Here is a 23,061-nt window from a genome sequence, read left to right as displayed (position 1 = left end):
CTCGGAATGTTAGACTTTGTTTTAGTCCATTACTTATGACAGCTATAGAGGTAATGTGTGCAAATGAGGCCATTTTTTGTTTGTTCGTGACATTGCCTCTCTGAGGCGGGAGAAGCAGTAGGTTATAAGATGTATAAAAGTACCATGTTGTAGCATTCCTGTTGTTTGTTAAGAATTTTATTTGAATTTTGACAGTGTCACTTTTATTTTCATTGTATTTCTGCAAATTTGAATGGTTTTTTTTTAGGACTCAAACCACAGAAGGCCTTGACCGTGGGAACAGCAGTGTACCTTAGTTGCATTGAAGAGAATGGTAGGCTGTGGCTCCAGCGAACTTGTGATACTAACATTTTGAAAAACTTAGCTCTTAGAATTCGTGCTTCTCTTGCTTCAGTCAGGGTGAGTATGGGAGGAAGTTTTTGCTATGTGTTTCTGTGTATCACATTATGTCTCATGTATCCTTGCATGCAATTTTGATAATGTAATGCATTACACTCATCTCCCCTCTTGTTTGAACAAGCGTGATGCGCTTTCTTGGCAGAAGTGAAAAGTTCTCAGGCAGTCGACATATGCAGTCGTGTCTCACTTAATCTCACTTGTATATCTTGTTTATTTGTGAATAAACTAACGTGTCACATCTTTACCAGCATTTTTGTTTTGCTATTTCTACGTGGAGCAGTGAGTAGGATCGAGGAGTTATGTAAAAAGACTGACACAGCAACACAATATTTTGCAAGCCGGTCCTAGCCAACACAGGATGCCATAGCTGCCCATCTCCTTTCCCTGCTGATTTGCATTACCTGTGCCAACCACCTGCCCCAAGTATCAATGACCATCACTGGTCTGCCATGACTTACCCAGATATCTCTTACTGTGATTTTACCATCCATCCCTAGGGTGGCACTTTGCCCATGCCCAGTGCAGGATCCTGAGTTTTGACATTTTTTCTCTGATAGCAGTGAATCATTTTTCCCATAACCAATGTTGCCCTGCCAGGCAATCCACAGAAGCAAGGAGAAGGTAGGCATCAAGTGAGTCCAAAGAGATGGGGAAGCCAATTGCTGATGGCACATCAGCACTAGATGGGTTGGCAGCTTTGATGAAGGTCCAGCAGCTCACTGCTCAGCAAGCTGCCAAGGCTGATGATGATTGTCGACTTACGAACACAACTCCTTCAGCAGCAACAGTTCGCTACTAAGGTTGGCAAGGCTGATAGGAAGTGCTGAGAGTTGGAAGAACAGCTGTTACAGCAGCATCAAGACACAATGCATCAAGTGCTGGCCTGTTCCACAACAATTAAGCTGAAAATTACACCACCAGGTTACATAAAGAAATTTAATATAAACTTCTTCAGCCTCCCTCTTGGGGGAGTCTGAATATCTGGTGAGGACTTGGATATCCTAGCAGTCCACTGGCATACATCTTTGGTGTGGAAGCAGAAAGAAACAAGACCTCATGCTTGCCTTCCACTTGGGCTGTTGTCATCCCTTTGTTACTGGTATGTGAGGAGGCAGATAGGTTTGGGGCAATAGTGCTTACTTGCAGGGTTGCTGGAGTGTTGATGAGAGGAGTCTGATGTTGCCTTATGAAATGGTGGTTTTTCCAAAATACTCTACCACTGGGGAGCTGGATGTGGTCGTTCCAGTATTGACTGGTACCAACAATTGTCCCTGCTTTATCTTAACACTTCTTGTCAGGATCTTGGATGCGGTAGGTGCACCAAGCTTGAGGGGGTCATGGAGCAGGAAGTTCTTTTGAAGTACTCCTCAGTCTTCTGCTGCAGTGTAAAATGTCATGCATCATGCTTGTACATGGAACCCTGCCACTTGAGAGTGAAGGAGTAGTGGTTTGCCGGCATGGCTGCACTAAGTGGGTGACCGGTTTTCTGGGAGGGGAGTACTGTCCCTCCTCATCAGTCTATGGTCAAAGTTTCATGTTCTAGGCAACCATTGCTAGTTATCTTGATGATGAGATGCTTCACTTGCTACACATAGGACTTGGCAAGACTGTTGGCTTGTGGGTAATACAGTGATGATACATGGAGAGTCCTGCCCCATTACTTGAGGAAGGCACAAAATTCAGAGCTGGAAAACTGAGTCTACCATTCATGTGGAGGCAGATTGGTATGCCCACTTTAGTGAAAAAGCTGAAGAAAAGCTTGATGGTGCTTTATGATGTGGCACCTTTTCTGTGCTTGTCATTGTGTGGCCATCCAGACAAAGGACTTGCATACAGCAAAAATTCTTTTCCTCAAACAGGTCCTTGAAAGGCCAAGATGGGGACAGGTCACTCATCACTGGCTCTTTCACCTGGGATGACTGGTGGGTGTTGCTTGCATCACATTCCTGCATGATGTTCACAATGTCACTTGTGATGCCAGGCCACTTATTTACCTCTGTACCTCAGTGAGAGTTTTAAAGATGGGAGAGAACATTGTGGTGGAGTGTGGCAGACATGATGAGTTGGGCCACTTCGTTAAACCTCAGTAATAATGCTGTCACATATTTTACAGAAGTCCCATAGTACTATGGGTACTTTATCAGTAATACCAGTGTTGTGGAGCTGAAGGTAAGTGTCTTTCTGGGCAGCAGCTGTACGTATCTTGTCAATGAAAGGGTCTTGGAGGTGATTGGGTTGCTGTGACAACGTTTCTATGGCTTTGGCCATCATGCAGTAGGTGATGTCTGCTTCTTCCTCCTAGTATGCATGGGTTGGGTCGTCTTCAGGTGTGTGGGAGAGCATGTCAAGGATTATTAAATGCTCTATCCTCATATGCTACAGTATTGTGAAGGAAAACTGCATCATCTTCTTCAGACCTGGAGACAAGATCGCTCCCCAGCATCCAGTGTATTGTTTTGCATTACCGTTGATAAGTGCTTCTCATATGTTAAGTGTTCCTTTGCTTGTATTTACATTTATTAACCCTTCAGTTCACATGTGTAATTTTTTTTATTACAGTGGCTCCATCTACTCGCTACCTTTGTACATCCTTTGGTTAAGGTTTTATAAAGGATTGTATGGTAATGGGACCAGAGCTTACAATGATTGTTCTGCATAAACTGTACTAATCAGGAAGGGAAGTTTAAATAAAGTGATTCGTATGAAACTAAAATAGTGCTCAGAGCTTTAACTGCAGAAAATGAAATACTTAGGGACAAGATACGGCATTTAAAACTAGTGCACTGTGACCTTATCCTCACTACCTCCTCCCCAGTGCCTACTTTCCTCTCTCTTGCACCTTCCCCACACAACTCCATCTTTGGCACCCATTCATTGCCTACTGCATGCCCCAACTGGTACCATCCCCCATACCCTCTCCTAAACCTCCTCATGTTCCCCTTACCCCTCAGCCTCAACATCCTGTTACTTCCTATCACCCCCACTCATTTTCCTCTCACTCTAACCCAAACTCTTAGTCATGTCCCTCCACAAAGGCCCACCCTCGCCCTAATTCCATAACCTCCTCCACATTTACCGTCATACATCAACCATCCATCCAGCCATTCCCCATGTCATTCCTCACACACACACTACTAATGAGCAATCAGTTGTCAGTGCTCAGTGATTTGCAAGAAATGAGCAAAGATGATGTATTTGATTATATGAGATTCGCTGGTCAGATATGTGGGTAAACACATATCAGGGAATTCAAGACCTAAGAGAACAGTTCATGTTTACAGTGGCACCAGAATTTCCCATATTAAACAGATGATTGAAGACATTAACGTATTTATTTTTATTTATTTATTTATTTATTTTGCTTTGTCGCTGTCTCCCGTGTTAGCGAGGTAGCTCAAGGAAACAGATGAAAGAATGGCCCAACCCACCCACATACACATGTATGTACATACACGTCCACACACGCAAATATACATACCTATACATCTCAATGTACACATATATATACACACACAGACATATACATATATACACATGTACATAATTCATACTGTCTGCCTTTATTTATTCCCATCGCCACCTCGCCACACATGGAATAACAACCCCCTCCCCCCTCATGTGTGTGAGGTAGCGCTAGGAAAAGACAACAAAGGCCCCATTCGTTCACACTCAGTCTCTAGCTGTCATGTAATAATGCACTGCAGTGCATTTATTTTTATATATTTTATTATACTTTGTCGCTGTCTCCCACGTTAGTGAGGTAGCGCAAGGAAACAGATGAAAGAATGGCCCAACCCACCCACATACACATGTATATACATACACATCCACACACGCACATATACATACCTATACATCTCAACGTATACATATATATATATACACACACACACACACACACACCGACATATACATATATACACATTTACATAATTCATACTGTCATGTTTAGTGGTGAATTTTGGGAGCAATGATGTTTACCATAAGAATTTGAATTCAGAAGTTATCATAGAAGAATTTAGTGAGCTGATTGGCACCCTTAAATGTAGATTGGATGACATTGTCATAGTTGGCACTCCGCTGCTACAGTATGTATGTAACTACACTCTTAAGTAAAGTGCTAAGTGTAAATGAAAAACTGAAACGCCATGCACGAATGCTAACAGTGGGTTAGTAGACCCATAGCTTGATTTCATAGGAGATAAGGAATTATACAGCTTCAGAGGAAAAATTTTGTTGAGGCCCAGTAGAAGTCAGAGTGTTGACCACATCTAATGAGGGGTTGAGGTCAGGTCAGGTCATATTACATAATTCATGAGGGAGGTCAGATAGAATCCTATTCCCATCCCATCAGACAGTGCCAAAAGGGAGGCAGATTGTGGGGGTTTGTCACAACTTGGTGTAGAAATAGCTGGTCACCAAATCATGCCACCAGTCTCGTACAGAAATCACTCAAAATTTAATGGACTTGACATGATTGTATGATTCGCCTGAAACAAAGTAGCTGAATTACTTTGTTTGGTAAACAGTTAGCATGTTGATATCGTTGGTTTAACAAACATTTCTGAACATAAAAACAACGATCTGATTAATGAGTACAATATACGAGAATAGAAATTATTTATCAAGGGACAGATGTTTGAGGAGGTGGATATGCATTGTATTTAAAATCCTAACTAATCCCCATTGAAATTCAGACATCTGCCTCTGTTGAACACTTATGTATTCAGATTAATACAGAATTTTCCAAACTGTACATGAATATTGTTTAAAGATTCCCTGGTCAGCCAGCAGATATTGACACTCATGTATGAGAGTTTACACTGAGCATTACAGGATAAAGACTTGGATCATTGTTGGGAATTTTAACTTTCCAGAAATCAACTGGCAGACTGTCATAGGTGTATCAAATGAATCTATCAACTTATTTGAAGACAATTTTGTTACCAACTCAATGATGGACTTTAATTCTTGCATCTCAAGAGTTTTAAGCAACTAATACCCATGTTGGAGAACATCTAACATCTAACAAGGTTATGTTTGATGTAAATATCAAAACCAACTCCCCTAAAACCAGTGTTATTACCCCCAACTTTAAAAGGACATATTTTAATGGGTTGTGCGACTCAGAGAGTCTCGATGTTGCTTGTTCATTATCAGAGGAATTATGAGCCAGCTTTAAGCTTCAGGATATGCATAAGTCTTTGTCGCTCTAGATTTTCCTGTGATGAGCGCTATGCGCTAGCTCTGCCTTTTGGCAAAATGGTAGGAGCAGTAAATAGAAGTTGTAGGTAGGGGCATTTAGGCAGGAGCATTAGGTAGAAACTTTAGGTAGTAGTAGTAGTAGTAGTAAGTAGGAGCATTAGATAGCAGTCATTGGAACATTAGGTAGGAGCCACTGCAAACACTGCGCTAGATTTGCTCTTTGCCAGTGGCTATCAAGGGTCAGACACTAAAGACTAGGAAACAGCACTGAAGTTCTTTAGTTATAGAGAATCTGTTGCCATGGCCACCCCTTTGAGGGAGTTTCGATTGGAAGGCATCAGAGATACAGATAGTTAGATAGATATGTTAATATGTTCAAAATTAGACTTGATCATCATTTTTCATTCTGGTATTGAATAATTCTTGTAATCAGTCATCATAACTGATTTTTTCTCTGGACTTGTTGCAGTAACATACCTACATTTGATTAACCCTTGTTTCCTGCTCTGAGAGAGTAAGAATCATTGTATCGTTCTTCAGCATCAGGAATGATACAGGCATAGTAAGTTGAGAGGCTGGAGCTCAAGTTTATCTTTACTCTTGTCTTAATAACAAAATGTGAAAGGATGTATGTTGTTGGTGATGGGATGCATGACATATTCATGTTCGTTCTACCTGATGACTTTCCTATAGAAATTTCATTCTGGCATATTTACTCCTGCAAGGTCTTTTTTTCTACCTGTTTTCCATCCAGTGTGTTGATGGAGGATGGGGGGAGAGCCTTTGCCTTGCTTCCCATTTCTTTTGCTTTTATGGTGACTTGTTTTCTTTCTTTTTATTTCTTTTTTTCCCCCAGACCACCATGCTTGGACCTTCGGTCTTTGTGGCCTTTGGAACACACACACACACACACATGCATGCACGCACACACACGAACAAAAGTCCTCATCAAAGATAGGCCTAAACTGAGCACACGGACAAAAGTCCTCATCAAAGACAGGCCTAAACTGAAATACAGAGAGGTTGATTAGAGGAAAAAGAAGAGTCAAGGGAAAGTATTTACAAATTTAGGAAAAAGTGGAAAATGTGCCTTTTAAAATGTGCCAGGTTATACTTACTGGGAAAGACAATACAAGATAGAGAGTTCCAAAGCTTTGAGGGGTAGGAAAAGAAATAGTTATCAAAACAGCCCACACTTGAGTTGCCGACAGCCACGCTATAATCATGTGACACAGCAGCTTGCCAATTATTATGTGGTCTAGCTAGTTGTGGGGGCACACAAGCAACCAGCTCTCAGGAGCAACAACCAAAGTAATAAGTATAGAAAAGGAAAAGGTAACCATCATTGCAATGTAGGGCAGTTGGGTCAAGTTTTGAAGTTAGCCTGGGACAGTTTATAAGTAGACTGCTTTTGACTCAACTCCGTCCTGTAATGAAGCAGAGCTAGGAGCATCCAAGATGTCAGAGTATTGCTCTATACAAGGATAGATCAGATCTTTGTATAAATGGAGCAACTGTTTGCAAGAAAAGAAATTTGGACATCTACACGAGATTCCCAGTCTCTCGGAGGCAGACTATACTATTTCTATAATGTGGGGAGTTTCCAAGATAGACTGGATGTTACTGTAATACCAAGTATGTTCATGAAGTCAAAGAGGTGGAATTACAGAACATTGAAAGGAGAGAGAAATGTGGTGTGGAATATTTGATTGAGATGGATAGACTGGGTCTTGGAGGCATTAAACTTAACTAGATTTTTATCTACTCCACAGAGATATTCTTTCCAAGTTTATTGAGGAATTTGTGTCATGACGAGATGCAGATCAAGTGAGAAAAGTAGTTGAACCGAAGGATGAAGAGGATTGTGGTATTGAGTCATCAATGTATGAGTGCTTGTCATTATTTGTGAAAGAAATGAAATCATTGATAAAAAGAAAAAGTGTAGGAGACAGGACAGTACCATGAGGGACACTGCTGTTGATAGAGAGAGGGGGTTAGACTGATCCATCAACAACCATGGAGATAGATTGGCCTGAGAGGAAACTAGATATGAGCGAGCAAAGAGAGGGAAAGATATCAAAAGAATGGAGCTTAGAGTTGAGACCCTGATACCACAACCAGTCATAAGTTCTGGATATATCAAGGACAGCTCTATAGGATTCCCTGAAAACTTTCAAAGATGATGACCAGACATCAGTAAGATAAGAAAGTATTACCAGTGGATTTAGCTGTAGGGAAATGATACTGGTGATCAGAGAAAAGACTTGTTAGATTCAAGACGTTCGAGGATATGGGAGTTGGGAAGGGATATAAAGACTTTGGAAATGATAAATGTCAAAGCAGCAGGATAATAGTTGAGGGATTAGAATATTCACCCTTCTTTGGGAAGGGATGTACCAATGCATGCTTCCAAGAATGAGAAATTCTGGCTTTTGAAGAGAAATTGAACAGGTGAGCAAACACAGGTTCACGTTCAGAGGCACACTTTTTCAAAACCTGGGAATGGATGCATTTAGACCATAAGCCTTGCTTGTGTTCAGTGAGAGAAGCACTTTTCAAATATTTCAAAAAGAGATTATGAAAAGGGGCATAGGGTAAGTAAGATGAGCACCAGGGAATGGAGAAGTGTTAGAGTCATCCAAGGAAGAGTTAGAGGAAAAATGGGAACCAAAAAGAATATCTTTGACTGTGAGAGAGACAGCTTTTGTACCCTCAAAGTGGAAAAGGGAAGGAAAGGTGAAGTAACAGAAGTTGTTAGTGATGCCCTTAGCTAAAGACTAAGAAAGACTTAATAAAATGAAGAGGAGAGGTTTTTGTGCTTCCTTTGAATAAAGGCACTATGTGCCCCATGGATAATGTCCTTGCAATGATTATAGGCAGTGATAGATGCTGAATGGGAGTCGGAGGAAGGGGAGTTTTTCCAAGCCTGATACCACTCCAGTACCTCTTCACCTAGTGGCCGGATGATTCCTTGCTTCACCATGCTGTCTAGCATCTGCTTGGTGTCTGTTCACCAGGCCAGGGGGATGGCTCAGGGAGTATAGAATGTAAGGAGCTGCATGTCTTCCTTCAGGTGGATCTTCATGGGCAGGCCAGACATTGTCTGTCGCTGTGTTCTCCTGTAAAACTTTTCTGGGTCTACCAGGATCCTTGAACTGTTTCAGAGACTTATGATGATCCTTCTCTAACTGCTTGATGCTGGGAATATCAGAGTTGACTTAGGTCAGGCCTTGGTTGTGAAGCAAATTTATCTGCTTGGGGTAGTTAGCAGGGATGATAGTGAGAGCAGAGTGTTGCCTATGTCATGGAATATGTAAATGATGGTTTTGGTTGACACATCTCCCAGATTGAGAATTGCCTTGAAGAATTCCACAGGTGACAGATTACTTCTGTTTGCCATGAGAAAATCCTCTTCCTGTGGAGGAGAGAGCTCTGACTTATGGAGGTCAAATTGTTGCAGCATTCACAATCCTGTTAGATGCATGGTTCAGCTTTCATTGGCATCATTCAAAAAATGCTTAGCTTTACTGTCATGCATTTTACTAAATATGAAGCTTTAGAATATACATTTCTTACTCAGTATCATGAAAACATTCTCTCATTGATACTATGATTATACTTTTAGGATACTTTTTTCAAGTTCTGAAGGTCTTTCATCATATTTTGATACCATTTATTAAAGAGGAAAGAGGGGCAAGTATGCAGTCTGTTGTGGATGAGAGAGCTTGGGAAGTGAGTCAGTTGTTGTTCGCTGATAATACAGCACTGGCAGCTGATTCATGCGAGAAACTGCAGAAGGTGGTGACTGAGTTTGGTAAAGTGTGTGAAAGAAGAAAGTTAAGAGTAAATGTGAATAAGAGCAAGGTTATTAGGTACAGTAGGGTTGAGGGTCAAGTCAATTGGGAGGTAAGTTTGAATGGAGAAAAACTGGAGGAAGTAAAGTGTTTTAGATATCTGGGAGTGGATCTGGCAGCGGATGGAACGTTCCCATGGAAGCGGAAGTGAATCATAGGGTGGGGGAGGGGGCGAAAATCCTGGGAGCCTTGAAGAATGTTTGGAAGTCAAGAACATTATCTCGGAAAGCAAAAATGGGTATGTTTGAAGAAATAGTGGTTCCAACAATGTTGTATGGTTGCAAGGCGTGGGCTATGGATAGAGTTGTGCGCAGGAGGGTGGATGTGCTGGAAATGAGATGTTTGAGGACAATATGTGGTGTGAGGTGGTTTGATCGAGTAAGTAATGTAAGGGTAAGAGAGATGTGTGGAAATAAAAAAAGCATGGTTGAGAGAGCAGAAGAGGGTGTTTTGAAATGGTTTGGGCACATGGAGAGAATGAGTGAGGAAAGATTGACCAAGAGGATATATGTGTCGGCGGTGGAGGGAACGAGGATAAGTGGGAGACCAAATTGGAGGTGGAAAGATGGAGTGAAAAAGATTTTGAGTGATCGGGGCCTGAACATGCAGGAGGGTGAAAGGCGGACAAGGAATAGAGTGAATTGGAGCGATGTGGTATACCGGGGTTGACGTGCTGTCAGTGGATTGAATCAAGGCATATGAAGCGTCTGGGGTAAACCATGGAAAGCTGTGTAGGTATGTATATTTGCGTGTGTGGACGTATGTATATACATGTGTATGGGGGTGGTTGGGCCATTTCTTTCGTCTGTTTCCTTGCACTACCTCACAAACGCGGGAGACAGCGACAAAGCAAAAAAAAAAAAAAAAAAAAAAATGTATATATATGTGTACATTGAGATGTATAGGTATGTATATTTGCGTGTGTGGACGTGTATGTATATACATGTGTATGGGGGTGGGTTGGGCCATTTCTTTCGTCTGTTTCCTTGCGCTACCTCACAAACGCGGGAGACAGCGACAAAGCAAAATGATAATGATAATTATTAATGATTGTGATTTTTTCACATTTTTGTTAAAGTAGTATTTTTCACCATCTGATATTGTTTTCAGTGTTATATATATATGGATATTTTATGATCTTTTCATTATAGCAAAGTACTTGAAAAACAGAATGGCCATTTTCACTTTTTAAAGGAGAAATGACTTCACGAGAACTGCCTGTTGCATCAAAATGTGCAACCAAGGGGATAATTTCTGGCTTTGATCATCAGATTTTCTTTCTTTTAAAGAAAAGTTTATTGTCCAGTCAAATTGGTTCAGAGATTTGAAGGTTGTCATCCAGTATCCTCATATTCTTTTTTACCATGGTGGGCAATTTTGTAGCCTCCAATCTTTCCATGTAACTTAGCTCATTGATTTCAGGTACTGTCTTTGTTGCTTTCCTCAGAACTGCCTCTATCATTCTATTTTTTTTCAGTGAGGTGACCAAACTTAAGATGCATATTTTGATTTCAGTCTATTATATTTTTTGTATGTCTGAGTTCTGGTGATATTTCAGTTACAGAGTAAGCCTTTAAGAGAAGACAGTTATGTCTTCCTATGTTGCAGTGATAGTGATACCTTCTTGTGTCCCACCTGCTTCTTTGCTTGTGTTAAGGTTGAACCTCATTAACCATGTTTTAGAAGAACTCGAGAGCTGGTCTGAGTCCCATTTTAAGTTCATACATCCCTCATCATTCCTTGTTGCTCTCAAAATCTGCAAAAATATTCAGGTATAGAAGCAGTCTGTAAGACAGACCAAGAATAGGAGTGGCCTCATGACTGAGCCCTATGCACATGCAAACCACTTAGAAAAGGCTTCTATGATATATGTTCCCCAAAGATAGTTTTCAGTTCTTCTCTTCAAACATTTCATTCACCTTAAGATATCTTGAAACTATATTGAAACTACTGTCCATTCTTTTTGTCATAGTTACATTTTTTCTTGTATGCATAAGAAACTGTTGGCTGTAATGAACATTTTTATCAGTGTTCATGTGGAGAGAGAGATTTTGATATCTTAAACTTTTAGGTACCAAGTAATCTACAGGAGGGCATGGTCTGCCTGGCTCAGTCAAATGAAGATCATTTGTGGTACAGGGCAGTGATACTGAATATTTTTGGAAGAGATGTTTTAGTACACTTCATTGATTATGGTAACTCAGAATCCATATCCATGAAGCAAGTAAGTATGCTTGATCATATAACAGTTCAGATTGTTGAATTTTTGAATTTTATCTAAAGGTATTGAAAGTTGGATGAATTGCTAGAATTTAAAGTTCAGGATACATAAGTGAATTGAGTGGCTGTATGCTTTTATCCACCTCATATAAATGGGAACTGAGTTGAGTTGAAAGTGATGGAAAGATGTTTAGACAAAAGAGTGATGAAAGATGGTTAGACTAAAGAAAGCATTGGTTATTTTTAGCAAATGCTATCTGGTTGTGGATTTAGGGCTGTGATTTTAGTGCATGACACATGACAGCTAGAAAATGGTTGTTACCCATTAAGGCCTTTTCTTTGTCTGTTCTGCCCCTAGAGGAAAAAGGCAATTTGGTGTCGTTTCCCTAGTTGTCAGCCTACAGGGTTAGGGCTTGGAACTTCATTTTTGTGTGTACATGATTCCCAGAGTAAATGTGACATTTATTAAGAAGAAAAGAAGAAAAATTTTGACTAAAGCCGAAATCATAAGTTCTTGTTACTGAACATCCTCTCTTAACCGTACATTTTTCTCTTTTCATTCCAAATTGCTCCTGCTTAAACAAGGAATTATAAGGAAGAAACAAGCAACAGCCTCTTTTGCATACATCCCCTATCTAACTGTTGAGTATAAAGTACTGAAACCAGAGCCTGGCATCCACAATCAAACCCTTTAGACTGTTCTATGGTTTACTGTAATGTGATATGTATATGTATATAATTGAATATATATATTCATGTGAGATTCATGATTCATGTGAGAAACTGCAGAAGCTGGTGACTGAGTTTGGAAAAGTGTGTGGAAGAAGAAAGTTAAGAGTAAATGTGAATAAGAGCAAGGTTATTAGGTACAGTAGGGTTGAGGGTCAAGTCAATTGGGAGGTGAGTTTGAATGGAGAAAAACTCGAGGAAGTGAAGTGTTTTAGATATCTGGGAGTGGATCTGGCAGCGGATGGAACCATGAAAGCGGAAGTGGATCATAGGGTGGGGGAGGGGGCGAAAATCCTGGGGGCCTTGAAGAATGTGTGGAAGTCGAGAACATTATCTCGGAAAGCAAAAATGGGTATGTTTGAAGGAATAGTGGTTCCAACAATGTTGTATGGTTGCGAGGCGTGGGCTATGGAGAGAGTTGTGCGCAGGAGGATGGATGTGCTGGAAATGAGATGTTTGAGGACAATGTGTGGTGTGAGGTGGTTTGATCGAGTGAGTAACGTAAGGGTAAGAGAGATGTGTGGAAATAAAAAGAGCGTGGTTGAGAGAGCAGAAGAGGGTGTTTTGAAGTGGTTTGGGCACATGGAGAGGATGAGTGAGGAAAGATTGACCAAGAGGATATATGTGTCGGAGGTGGAGGGAACAAGGAGAAGAGGGAGACCAAATTGGAGGTGGAAAGATGGAGTGAAAAAGATTTTGTGTGATCGGGGCCTGAACATGCAGGAGGGTGAAAGGAGGGCAAGGAATAGAGTGAATTGGAGCGATGTGGTATACCGGGGTTGACGTGCTGTCAGTGGATTGAATCAGGGCATGTGAAGCGTCTGGGGTAAACCATGGAAAGCTGTGTAGGTATGTATATTTGCGTGTGTGGACGTATGTATATACATGTGTATGTGGGGGGGGTTGGGCCATTTCTTTCGTCTGTTTCCTTGCGCTACCTCGCAAACGCGGGAGACAGCGACAAAGTATAATAAATATAAAAAAAAATGTATTATATTGCTTTGAATTGAGCTAGAGAAGCACATGCGCAAGAAAAGCGTGTGGCATGCAGAAGGTGAGAGGTGGGCAGGTGAGAAGGGTATTGAGTGGTGGGATGATGGTAAAGTTGCAAGTGAAAGAGAAAAAGAGGTGTATGGGTGGTACTTATAGGGAAAGAGTACAAATGATTACAAAATGTACAAGACAGTATAGCTGAAAATCAAAAGGAAGGTGCAAGGGTTTAAAAAGAGGGCAAATGTGAGCTTGGGGACCAGTGATAAGTAAACTTCATGGAGAATAAGAGGATGTTTTTGCAAGTGGTTGATAGTTTAAGAAAAACAAGAGAACAAGTGGGAACATCATTGAGATCAGTAGGAAAGTGGTAACAAGTACTGAAGAAGAGATGGATTAAGTATTTTGAAGGATAGTTGAATCTGTTTGATGATAGAGCAGCAGGTGTTGGGATTTTGGGTCAGGGATGTATGCAGAGCAAGAGTCATGGAAAGCAGTTTGGTGAAAAGAGAAGAGGTGATGAAAGCCTTGTATAAAATGAAATATGAGTAGGTGGCAGGAGTGGATAGTATTAAAGTCAAATTCCCTAAGAAAGGGAATGAGCAGTTGTTGATTGGTTAGAATTTTCAGTGTATGTATGGATTATGGTGAGGTGAGCAATCAGACTACAGAGGTATAAGTTTGCTGAGTGTTCCTGGGAAGTCACATGGGAGAGTTGTTATCGAAAAGCTGAAGGGATATGCAGAGCATCAGACTAGGAAAGAACAGTGTGGTTTCAGGTGTGATAGAGGATGTATGGATCAGGTGTATGCTGGGAAGAATTTGTGGGAGAAATACTAAGAGAAACAGAAGGATTTGTTTATGGCTGTTATGGATGTGGTGAGAGCATATGATAGGATTTAAGAAGGCTGTTGATATATGGTGTGGGAGGAAAGCTAATTGAAGCAGAGTTTTTTATTGAGCGTAAGGTGTGTGTACAAGAAGAGAGGAGAGTGAGCTGTTTCAGATTTGATGAAGGGTGGTCTATAGCATCAGTATGTAATGTCACCATAGCTGTTTAATTTTTGTATGGATAGGGTGGTGAGAGAGCTATATGCAAGGGTGGAGAAAAAGTGCATATATACAATCCTTAGTGGGAGAGATGGTCCTGGGAAGTAAGTCAGGTAGTTGTTGTTTGCTGATGACACAGCAGTGGTATCAGATTTGAGAGAGAACTGCAGAGGTTGGTAACTGAGTTTGGATATTGTGTAAGAAGATAAAGTTGTGAGCAGATAAGAATAAAAACAAGGTTATTAGGATTAGCAGGACAGAGGAAAAGGTTAGCTGGGGTGTGCATTTCAGTAGAGAACATTTTGAGGAAGTAAAGTGTTTAGATAACAAGGAGTGGACATGGCACTTAATGGAACCATGGAAGTGGAAGTGAGGCATAGGGTGGGTAAGTGGGTGAAGGTTCTAAAAGTACTGAGGAATACCTGGAAAGAGGATGGAGAAATAAATGCTGTAGAAATTTTTTGTAGTGCACCTACCTGATAAGCTCTTGATCATTTACCCTTCTCACTGCTTTCCCCTTTCCCATTCCATCGCATCAGTACAACTTTTTCTCAAAGCATCTATTACTTTTACTTGATCCAGGATTGTAATTTCTTGCCGTTTACAGAAGATAATATTTTCAGATGGTTTATGTTCATTTTATTTACCATTTTTGTTTTAGATTCTGGACATCCAAGCTGATATCCTAAGTGAAAGGCAGCTAAGCTATGGATTTAAATTGAAGATTAGCAATGTCTCCCAAGAGAACACTTCCCTTAATTCAGTGCTGGATGCCTACTGGGACAAGGTATCATTATGTTGCCTCTGTTCTTTTCCTGCTGGACAGGTATTTTTCATGCACAAGATACATGTCTCTCTCCAACTTGCTCTGTTTGTTATGTATACTTCATCTAAATACTTCTTTGGGTCACATAACAGAACAGCATCATCTGTTTTCAGATCTTTGGTATATTTATTCTGATTTACCATGGTTCTCATGCACCCTTACTCAGAAGTATATAACAAACATTATGACATTTCACAGCCTTGATAATCCCCCCATTTGTTTCAGACCAGTCACTTTTACCACTGCTTACTTTTGCATAAGCATATTTCATTTTAAGAGCTGTTAATGGGATTAGAACAAATATTTTATGCACACTAGAGTCGGTAAGAACACCAGAAAATAATTCCAAATTAATTTGTGCCCAGTCTCTTTTGTCTTTAAATGTTGCATTTTATTCTTCATTTTCTCTAGAACTTTTCTATTAATTGCTTAAGTACAAAACTTTTGTCTGTGCACCCTCCTCTCCACCAAAATCCACCCTATTCATCACTTGTAAGGGGTTCATGAACCCTGTAAATCATTCCCAACAAAATGGCGCTAACATATTTTCTTTACTGCAAGCCTCACTTTTCCAAAAAAAAAAATGGCAACAGATGGGGTGCAGCTTACAATAAAAGTTGATGTAATGAAAATTTTGGAAGGAATGTTGCCAACAACAAGCCATAGACTGTGGCTTTTAGTACCTCATATATCATCGTGACCTCACTTGCTATCTGCTGATCCACAAGATCATGGTGGGTTTGCACAACATTATCTTCAAGCAGACCTTCTAAGGTTAAAGGGACTGTAGCCAGTATGACCATCTTATGTGAAAGTGCATGACATTCCATCTTGCTGGGGAGCATAAGCAAGCCTCACGAGCACAGGCTGAGGGCTCGAGGCTTGGCACTAGTAGCCATTTGTGAGGAAGGCAAAGGAGAGGCGATGAAGCAGCTAAACTGGTGACAGAGGAGCACAGGTGTGATAATTATGGTCAATTCCATTAGGAGGTGTGGTCATGCTGTCTAGCAAGGAGCGAGAAGTGCATCTTCTATGGTAGCAAGGGTCACTTTATTAGGTACTGCTGGAAGACAACTGCTGTCACCACCAGCATCTCCCTGGAGGATGAATGGAGATTGGATATTATTGTACAGTTGATAGCCATGCACAAGTTTGTTGAACCTACAGGCAGGATGGGGCTCCCTGCCACACTTCCAAGGTAGTTACTGATTGGACCAAGGAATACTTTATCGCCACCTAAGTTGAAGGCAGCTATTCATGAAAGTTGGGCATAGATGTACTCTAAATGGCTTCAAAACCTTTCCAATTAAGTTTCTGGTTGTTTCAAGGAGTGTATAAAGAGGAAAGGGAAATCAGTAAAGTACTTGTTGCTGGCGAGTGCTCAGTTTTCTTGATTTTATTTTGTTTATCTTTAATGGTTGTTTATTCATATTCTATTAGAACATGTTTCTCAGGTTTGGTCACTGCACAGAGCTCATAAAGAAGGTTCAGTGGAGGGCAACAAAAATGGTACCAAAATTAAGAGGACTGAGTTACTGGAAAAGGCTAGAGGCTTTAAATTTACTATCTTGAAAGAGAGAAGAGTGAGGGATGACCTGATCAAAGCCTGTAAGTTTTTAAGAGATGAATGATGTGGATAGTGAACAGCTCGTTGAATAGGTGTAGGGATAGAGCAACCAGAGCACAAAACATGATAGTAAATAGGAAACTTGGTAATAAGGTTGAAGAGAAATACTATTATAGTATGAAATTGGTGGATGAATGGAAGAAAATGACTGAAGACATAGTTCGTGCAGATTGCTGTCATAAGTATAAGAGAATTTGTGATAGTAGAGAACATGTAAATAACAAAGCTACAAATCGCATATCTGCAACAGGTAACATTGACCTGTTTTCAGTAGAAGAGTCAGTTTCCTTATCATGTTTTGTAGCAAATGATCAGTTTTCTGTGCTGCCATACAAACATTTTATGGAAGTCCATTCATTAGCAAATTCTCCATCATACTGTCCACATCTGTCCCACTGGCCACTGCGTTACTACACTTGTCACTTCCTTTTTAATGTCATCATCTCTCTTTTTTCTGATCCTGCTTTCCCTTGACTTCATATCCGGTTGTACCAGCAATCCTATTTCTCATTTAGTGAAACAATGCAGTGCTCAGAATGAGGAAATAAGTTCGGTGTGAGTTCACTTCAAGGATGTTTATGAGTGATTTCCAAAGCATTTTGTGACGGGTTCACCTCATTGGAACTCCCTCAAGGGGGTGGCCATGGCTTTAGTCTCTCCATAACTAGTGAACATAAATATTTTCAGTTTCTGTTGGACTGTACAAATACCTTTTCATCATTCTTATTGTAGAATTCAGCAGCCCTCCAGTCAGTCCATCATTAAACATAGGACTTTTTTCATTATTATTAATTCATTTATTTTTAATTGCAGGAACTGATGATGGCTTCTGTTGACACCAATGAACTAGAGACCTTCACTTTGACATGTGATACTCAGAATGTGTTGGAGGGTTATGGTATTTTGGAGTTTATTTCATTCCTAGAATATGCTGGCAAGCATTATCCTGTCAATATTCAGGAAGGACAGGATTTTAGTAAAGAGGGATCTGATATGCAAAGAGAGCACATGTTTAGTGAAATGCATAGTGAAAAAAGTTCCAAGAATCATGGAAGAAAGCTACGTACCAAAAAAGGGTTAAAGATCCCCAGGTTGCCACGGTTTATGAAAGAGGAATCAGATATGCGCAGAAAACAGATGTGTTTTGAAGAGGAATTCAAGGTTCAACAAGAACATGATAATATGTCTGATGACCATTCTGTTAGAGTTCCAGTATGGAAAGGAACTAAAGAAAATATAAAATTTATGACTGCTCCTTTTGCAGATGTGCTTAATGATTCTATTTCCACACATAGCTTTTCAGAAATGTCAAGTGAAGAAAAAGTAATACATGAGAATGTAAATGAGAAATGTAAACTGAAGAAATGTTTGCAAGTTGAAGACCCATTGCCTTCCAAGGTAGATATCCGAACTCCAGTAATTGAGTTCGCACAGCATTTAGGCAGGCCATCTAAGGATGTATTCATACCCTGTAAAAGAAATGAAAAGTTTAGGTCATCTTTACATGTTATTGAAGAAGTTGAAGAGAGTGAAGCATTTGGTATCACAGAAGTTGAAGTAAATCCATATAATGCTTTCTTAGTTCATGTAGAAGAATTTCCGTTCTCTTTATGGGTTCAGAGGGAGGAAGACATAGATTTAGCTGAGTTTGTTGAGCATTGCTTGCAAGAACTTGGAGATGATTTGCAATTAGTAGAAGCTCCTCGGATAAATCAGCTTTGTATTTCACTCCTCTATGGATGCCGTCAGCGTGTGCAAGTTACTGCATTAAGTGACAGTAATGCTTCAGTTCATTATATAGACCAAGGAAGGTATGGAGTAGTATCCCATAAGGAATTGTGGAAGCTTCAGGATGAATTGAATGACATTCAACCTTTAGCTACTCAAATTTTTCTTCCGGTAACAGTAGTACCTGAAAGGAAGTCTGAAGCTGCTCTTGCTGTTACAGAGGCAGCTTTTCATAATATGTGTGCTTGTTTAGATCTTAACCAGGTAGGACCATCCAGTGAAATGAAGTACACCTTATTCTCAGTTCCTGGTGTTGGTGATTTAGGAAACCTACTGGTTAATGGTGACTTTGCCTTATCAAGAAACTGGGAAAAGGAAATAGGGTTGCACATGGCTTCCATTATAAAGAAAAAGATGGAAGAAGCAGTAAATGCTCTGCATAATGATCAGCTGCATGGTAACTCTATGCATGTTGCAGCCATCACAAGCTTAGCAGAGAAAATTGATAAATTGACACTGGCATTGGAATCAAATCCATGACAAGTTTATAATCTTTTTAGTGTAATCTGTGAGCAGTTATTTTCATATTTTCAGAGTTTAGGGAAAAGAATCTTTGTACATTGGAAAATTATACCAGAGAGGAAAAAAAGAGATGTTATGAAAAAGAATGACTGTTTTATATTAATGCATAGTATTCCTTTTTTTTTTTTTTTCCCAAAAGAAGGAACAGAGGGGGCCAGGTGAGGATATTCCAAAAAAGGCCCAGTCCTCTGTTCCTAACGCTACCTCGCTAACGCGGGAAATGGCGAATAGTTTAAAAGAAAGAAAAGAAGTATTCCTTCATAAATACCTAAGTTCATTAAGTGACATATTCACAAGTTACATATTTTTGGGAGGAAAAAAGATGTATAGACAAGCTGGATTACATGTTTTGGTTATTGTAAGGAAAATGTCAGTGAGTTTTAGGAAATACACTTTGAATTATAAGATTATAGGTCACTTTTCGGTTGCTTTTGTTCAGTTAGTGAGTGTTTTCCTTAGATTGCACATCATTGTTGCTGTCACATTATGACATGTTTTTCTGGAATTTTTGTATCCTTTTAGGTAATATTCTTCTTAATAAACATATGAAGGTAAAAGAAAAGATTTGTACGTGGGTGATAAGTTTGAATGGAGAAAAATTGGAGGAAGTGTTTAGATATCTGGAAGTGGACTTAGTGGCAAATGGAACCATGGAAACGGAAGTGAATCACAGGGAGAGGGAGGGGGTGAAGGTTCTAGGAGTGATGAAGAATGTGTTGAAGGAATTGTTACGTTTGAAGGAATTGTAGTTTCAACAATATTGTATGTTTGCGAGACATTGGTTATAGATAGGGGTTATAGATAGGGTTGTATGGAGGAGAGTGGATGTGTTGAAAATGAAATGTTTGAGGATAATATGTGGTGTGAGGTGGTTTGATCAAGTAAGTAATGAAAGGGTAAGAGAGATGTGTTAAGATAGGAAGAGTGTGGTTGAAAGAGCAGAAGAGGGTGTGTTGGAATGGTTTGGACATATAGAGAGAATGAGTGAGAAAAGGTTGACAAAGAGGATATATGTGTCAGATGTGGAGAGAACAAGGAGATGCAGGAGACCAAATTGGTGGTGGAAGGATGGAGTGAAAAAGATTTTGAGCAATCGGGGCCTGAGCATACAGGAGGGTGAGAGGCATGCAAGGTATAGAGTGAATTGGAATGACATGGTATACTGTGTTCAACATGCTGTCAGTGGACTGAACCAGGGCATGTGAAATATCTGGGGTAAGCCATGGAAAGGTCTGTGGGGCTTGGATGTGGATAGGGAGCTGTGGTTTTCTTGCATTACACATGACAGCTAGAGACTGAGTGTGAACAATCGTGTCCTTTTTGTCTGTTCTCCTGGCACTACCTCGCTGAAGCAGGAAGTAGCGATGCTGTTCCCTGTGGGGCGGGGTAGCACTGGGAATGGATGAAGGTAAGCAAGTATGAATATATACATGTATGTGGAATATTGACTGGTTGGTAAGGTTATTTAATGTATGTATGACTCATGGTGAGGTGCCTGAGGATTGGCAGAATGCGTGCATAGTGCCATTGTACAAAGGCAAAGGGGATAAGAGTGAGTGCTCAAATTACAGAGGTATAAGTTTGTTGAGTATTCCTGGTAAATTATATGGGAGGGTATTGATTGAGAGGGTGAAGGCATGTACAGAGCATCAGATTGGGGAAGAGCAGTGTGGTTTCAGAAGTGGTAGAGGATGTGTGGATCAGGTGTTTGCTTTGAAGAATGTATGTGAGAAATACTTAGAAAAGCAAATGGATTTGTATGTAGCATTTATGGATCTGCAGAAGGCATATGATAGAGTTGCTCTGTGGAAGGTATTAAGAATATATGGTGTGGGAGGCAAGTTGTTAGAAGCAGTGAAAAGTTTTTATCGAGGATGTAAGGCATGTGTACGTTTAGGAAGAGAGGAAAGTGATTGGTTCTCAGTGAATGTAGGTTTGCGGCAGGGGTGTGTGATGTCTCCATGGTTGTTTAATTTGTTTATGGATGGGGTTGTTAGGGAGGTGAATGCAACAGTTTTGGAAAGAGGGGCAAGTATGAAGTCTGTTGGGGATGAGAGAGCTTGGGAAGTAAGTCAGTTGTTGTTCGCTGATGATACAGCGCTGGTGGCTGATTCATGTGAGAAACTGCAGAAGCTGGTGACTGAGTTTGGTAAAGTGTGTGAAAGAAGAAAGTTGAGAGTAAATGTGAATAAGAGCAAGGTTATTAGGTACAGTAGGGTTGAGGGTCAAGTCAATTGGGAGGTAAGTTTGAATGGAGAAAAACTGGAGGAAGTAAAGTGTTTTAGATATCTGGGAGTGGATCTGGCAGCGGATGGAACCATGGAAGCGGAAGTGGATCATAGGGTGGGGGAGGGGGCGAAAATTCTGGGAGCCTTGAAGAATGTGTGGAAGTCGAGAACATTATCTCGGAAAGCAAAAATGGGTATGTTTGAAGGAATAGTGGTTCCAACAATGTTGTATGGTTGCGAGGCGTGGGCTATGGACAGAGTTGTGTGCAGGAGGATGGATGTGCTGGAAATGAGATGTTTGAGGACAATGTGTGGTGTGAGGTGGTTTGATCGAGTAAGTAACGTAAGGGTAAGAGAGATGTGTGGAAATAAAAAGAACATGGTTGAGAGAGCAGAAGAGGGTGTTTTGAAATGGTTTGGGCACATGGAGAGAATGAGTGAGGAAAGATTGACTAAGAGGATATATGTGTCGAAGGTGGAGGGAACGAGGAGAAGTGGGAGACCAAATTGGAGGTGGAAAGATGGAGTGAAAAAGATTTTGTGTGATCGGGGCCTGAACATGCAGGAGGGTGAAAGGAGGGCAAGGAATAGAGTGAATTGGATCGATGTGGTATACCGGGGTTGACGTGCTGTCAGTGGATTGAATCAGGGCATGTGAAGCATTTGGGGTAAACCATGGAAAGCTGTGTAGGTATGTATATTTGCGTGTGTGGACGTGTATGTATATACATGTGTATGGGGGTGGGTTGGGCCATTTCTTTCGTCTGTTTCCTTGCACTACCTCGCAAACGCGGGAGACAGCGACAAACCAAAAAGAAATGTATGTGTATGTCTCTGCATGTGTAGGTATATATATGTATATGTTGATACGTTTGTGTGTATTGAAATGATTTGGTCACATGGAGAGAATGAGTGAGGAAAGATACGTGTTAGAGGTAACGAGAATCGGGAGACCAAATTGGAGGTGGAAGGATGGAGTGAAAAAGATTTTGAGCAATTGGGGCCTGAACATACAGGAGGGTGAAAGGTGTGCAAGGAATAGAGTGAATTGGAATGATGTGTTATACTGGGGTCAACGTGCTGTCAGTGGGTTGAACCAGGGCATGTGAAGCGTCTGGGGTAAAACATGGAAAGTTTTGTGGGGCCTGGATGTGGAAAGGGAGCTGTGGTTTTGCTGCATTACACATGACAGCTAGAGACTGAGTGTGAACGAATGTGGCCTTTGTTGTCTTTTCCTAGCGCTTCCTCGCACGGGGGGAGGGGGCTGCCATTTCATGTGTGCTGATGTGGCAACAGGAATGCATGATGGCATCAAGGATGAATATGTACATGTGTATATATGTATATGTTTGTGTATGTATATGTTGAAATGTATAGGTATGTATATGTGTGTGTGTGGGCGTTTATGTATATGCATGTGTATCTGGGTGGGTTGGGCCATTCTATTTCTGTTTCCTTGCGCTACCTCGCTAACATGGGAGATGGTGACTAAGTATAATAATAAAAAAGGATCTGTATGCATGTGTGCATGTACGGACATTTATATATTATTGTTATTTTGCTTTGTCGCTGTCTCCCGCGTTTGCAAGGAAGCGCAAGGAAACAGACGAAAGAAATGGCCCA

The 23,061-nt window shown here is 40.6% G+C and overlaps 1 protein-coding gene across 3 annotated transcripts in view; it reads left to right on the top strand.

The window, feature by feature from the left end:
- Nucleotides 1-20,497, top strand: part of LOC139746135 (uncharacterized) — a 216,196-nt gene extending 195,699 nt beyond the window's left edge. For all 3 annotated transcript variants that reach the window (XM_071657011.1, XM_071657004.1, XM_071656995.1), the window contains 4 exons: nucleotides 248-399; nucleotides 11,530-11,682; nucleotides 15,109-15,234; nucleotides 17,714-20,497. In XM_071657011.1, coding sequence (XP_071513112.1) covers nucleotides 248-399; nucleotides 11,530-11,682; nucleotides 15,109-15,234; nucleotides 17,714-19,168 — 1,886 coding nt within the window. In that variant the 3' untranslated portion in view covers nucleotides 19,169-20,497. The remainder of the gene's footprint in view (nucleotides 1-247; nucleotides 400-11,529; nucleotides 11,683-15,108; nucleotides 15,235-17,713) is intronic.
- Nucleotides 20,498-23,061: the final 2,564 nt, after the last annotated feature.

This window comes from Panulirus ornatus, chromosome 4 (assembly GCF_036320965.1).
Source record: "Panulirus ornatus isolate Po-2019 chromosome 4, ASM3632096v1, whole genome shotgun sequence".
In the NCBI taxonomy this organism is placed as follows: domain Eukaryota; kingdom Metazoa; phylum Arthropoda; class Malacostraca; order Decapoda; family Palinuridae; genus Panulirus; species Panulirus ornatus.
This window is presented reverse-complemented; position numbering and strand designations above follow the sequence as displayed.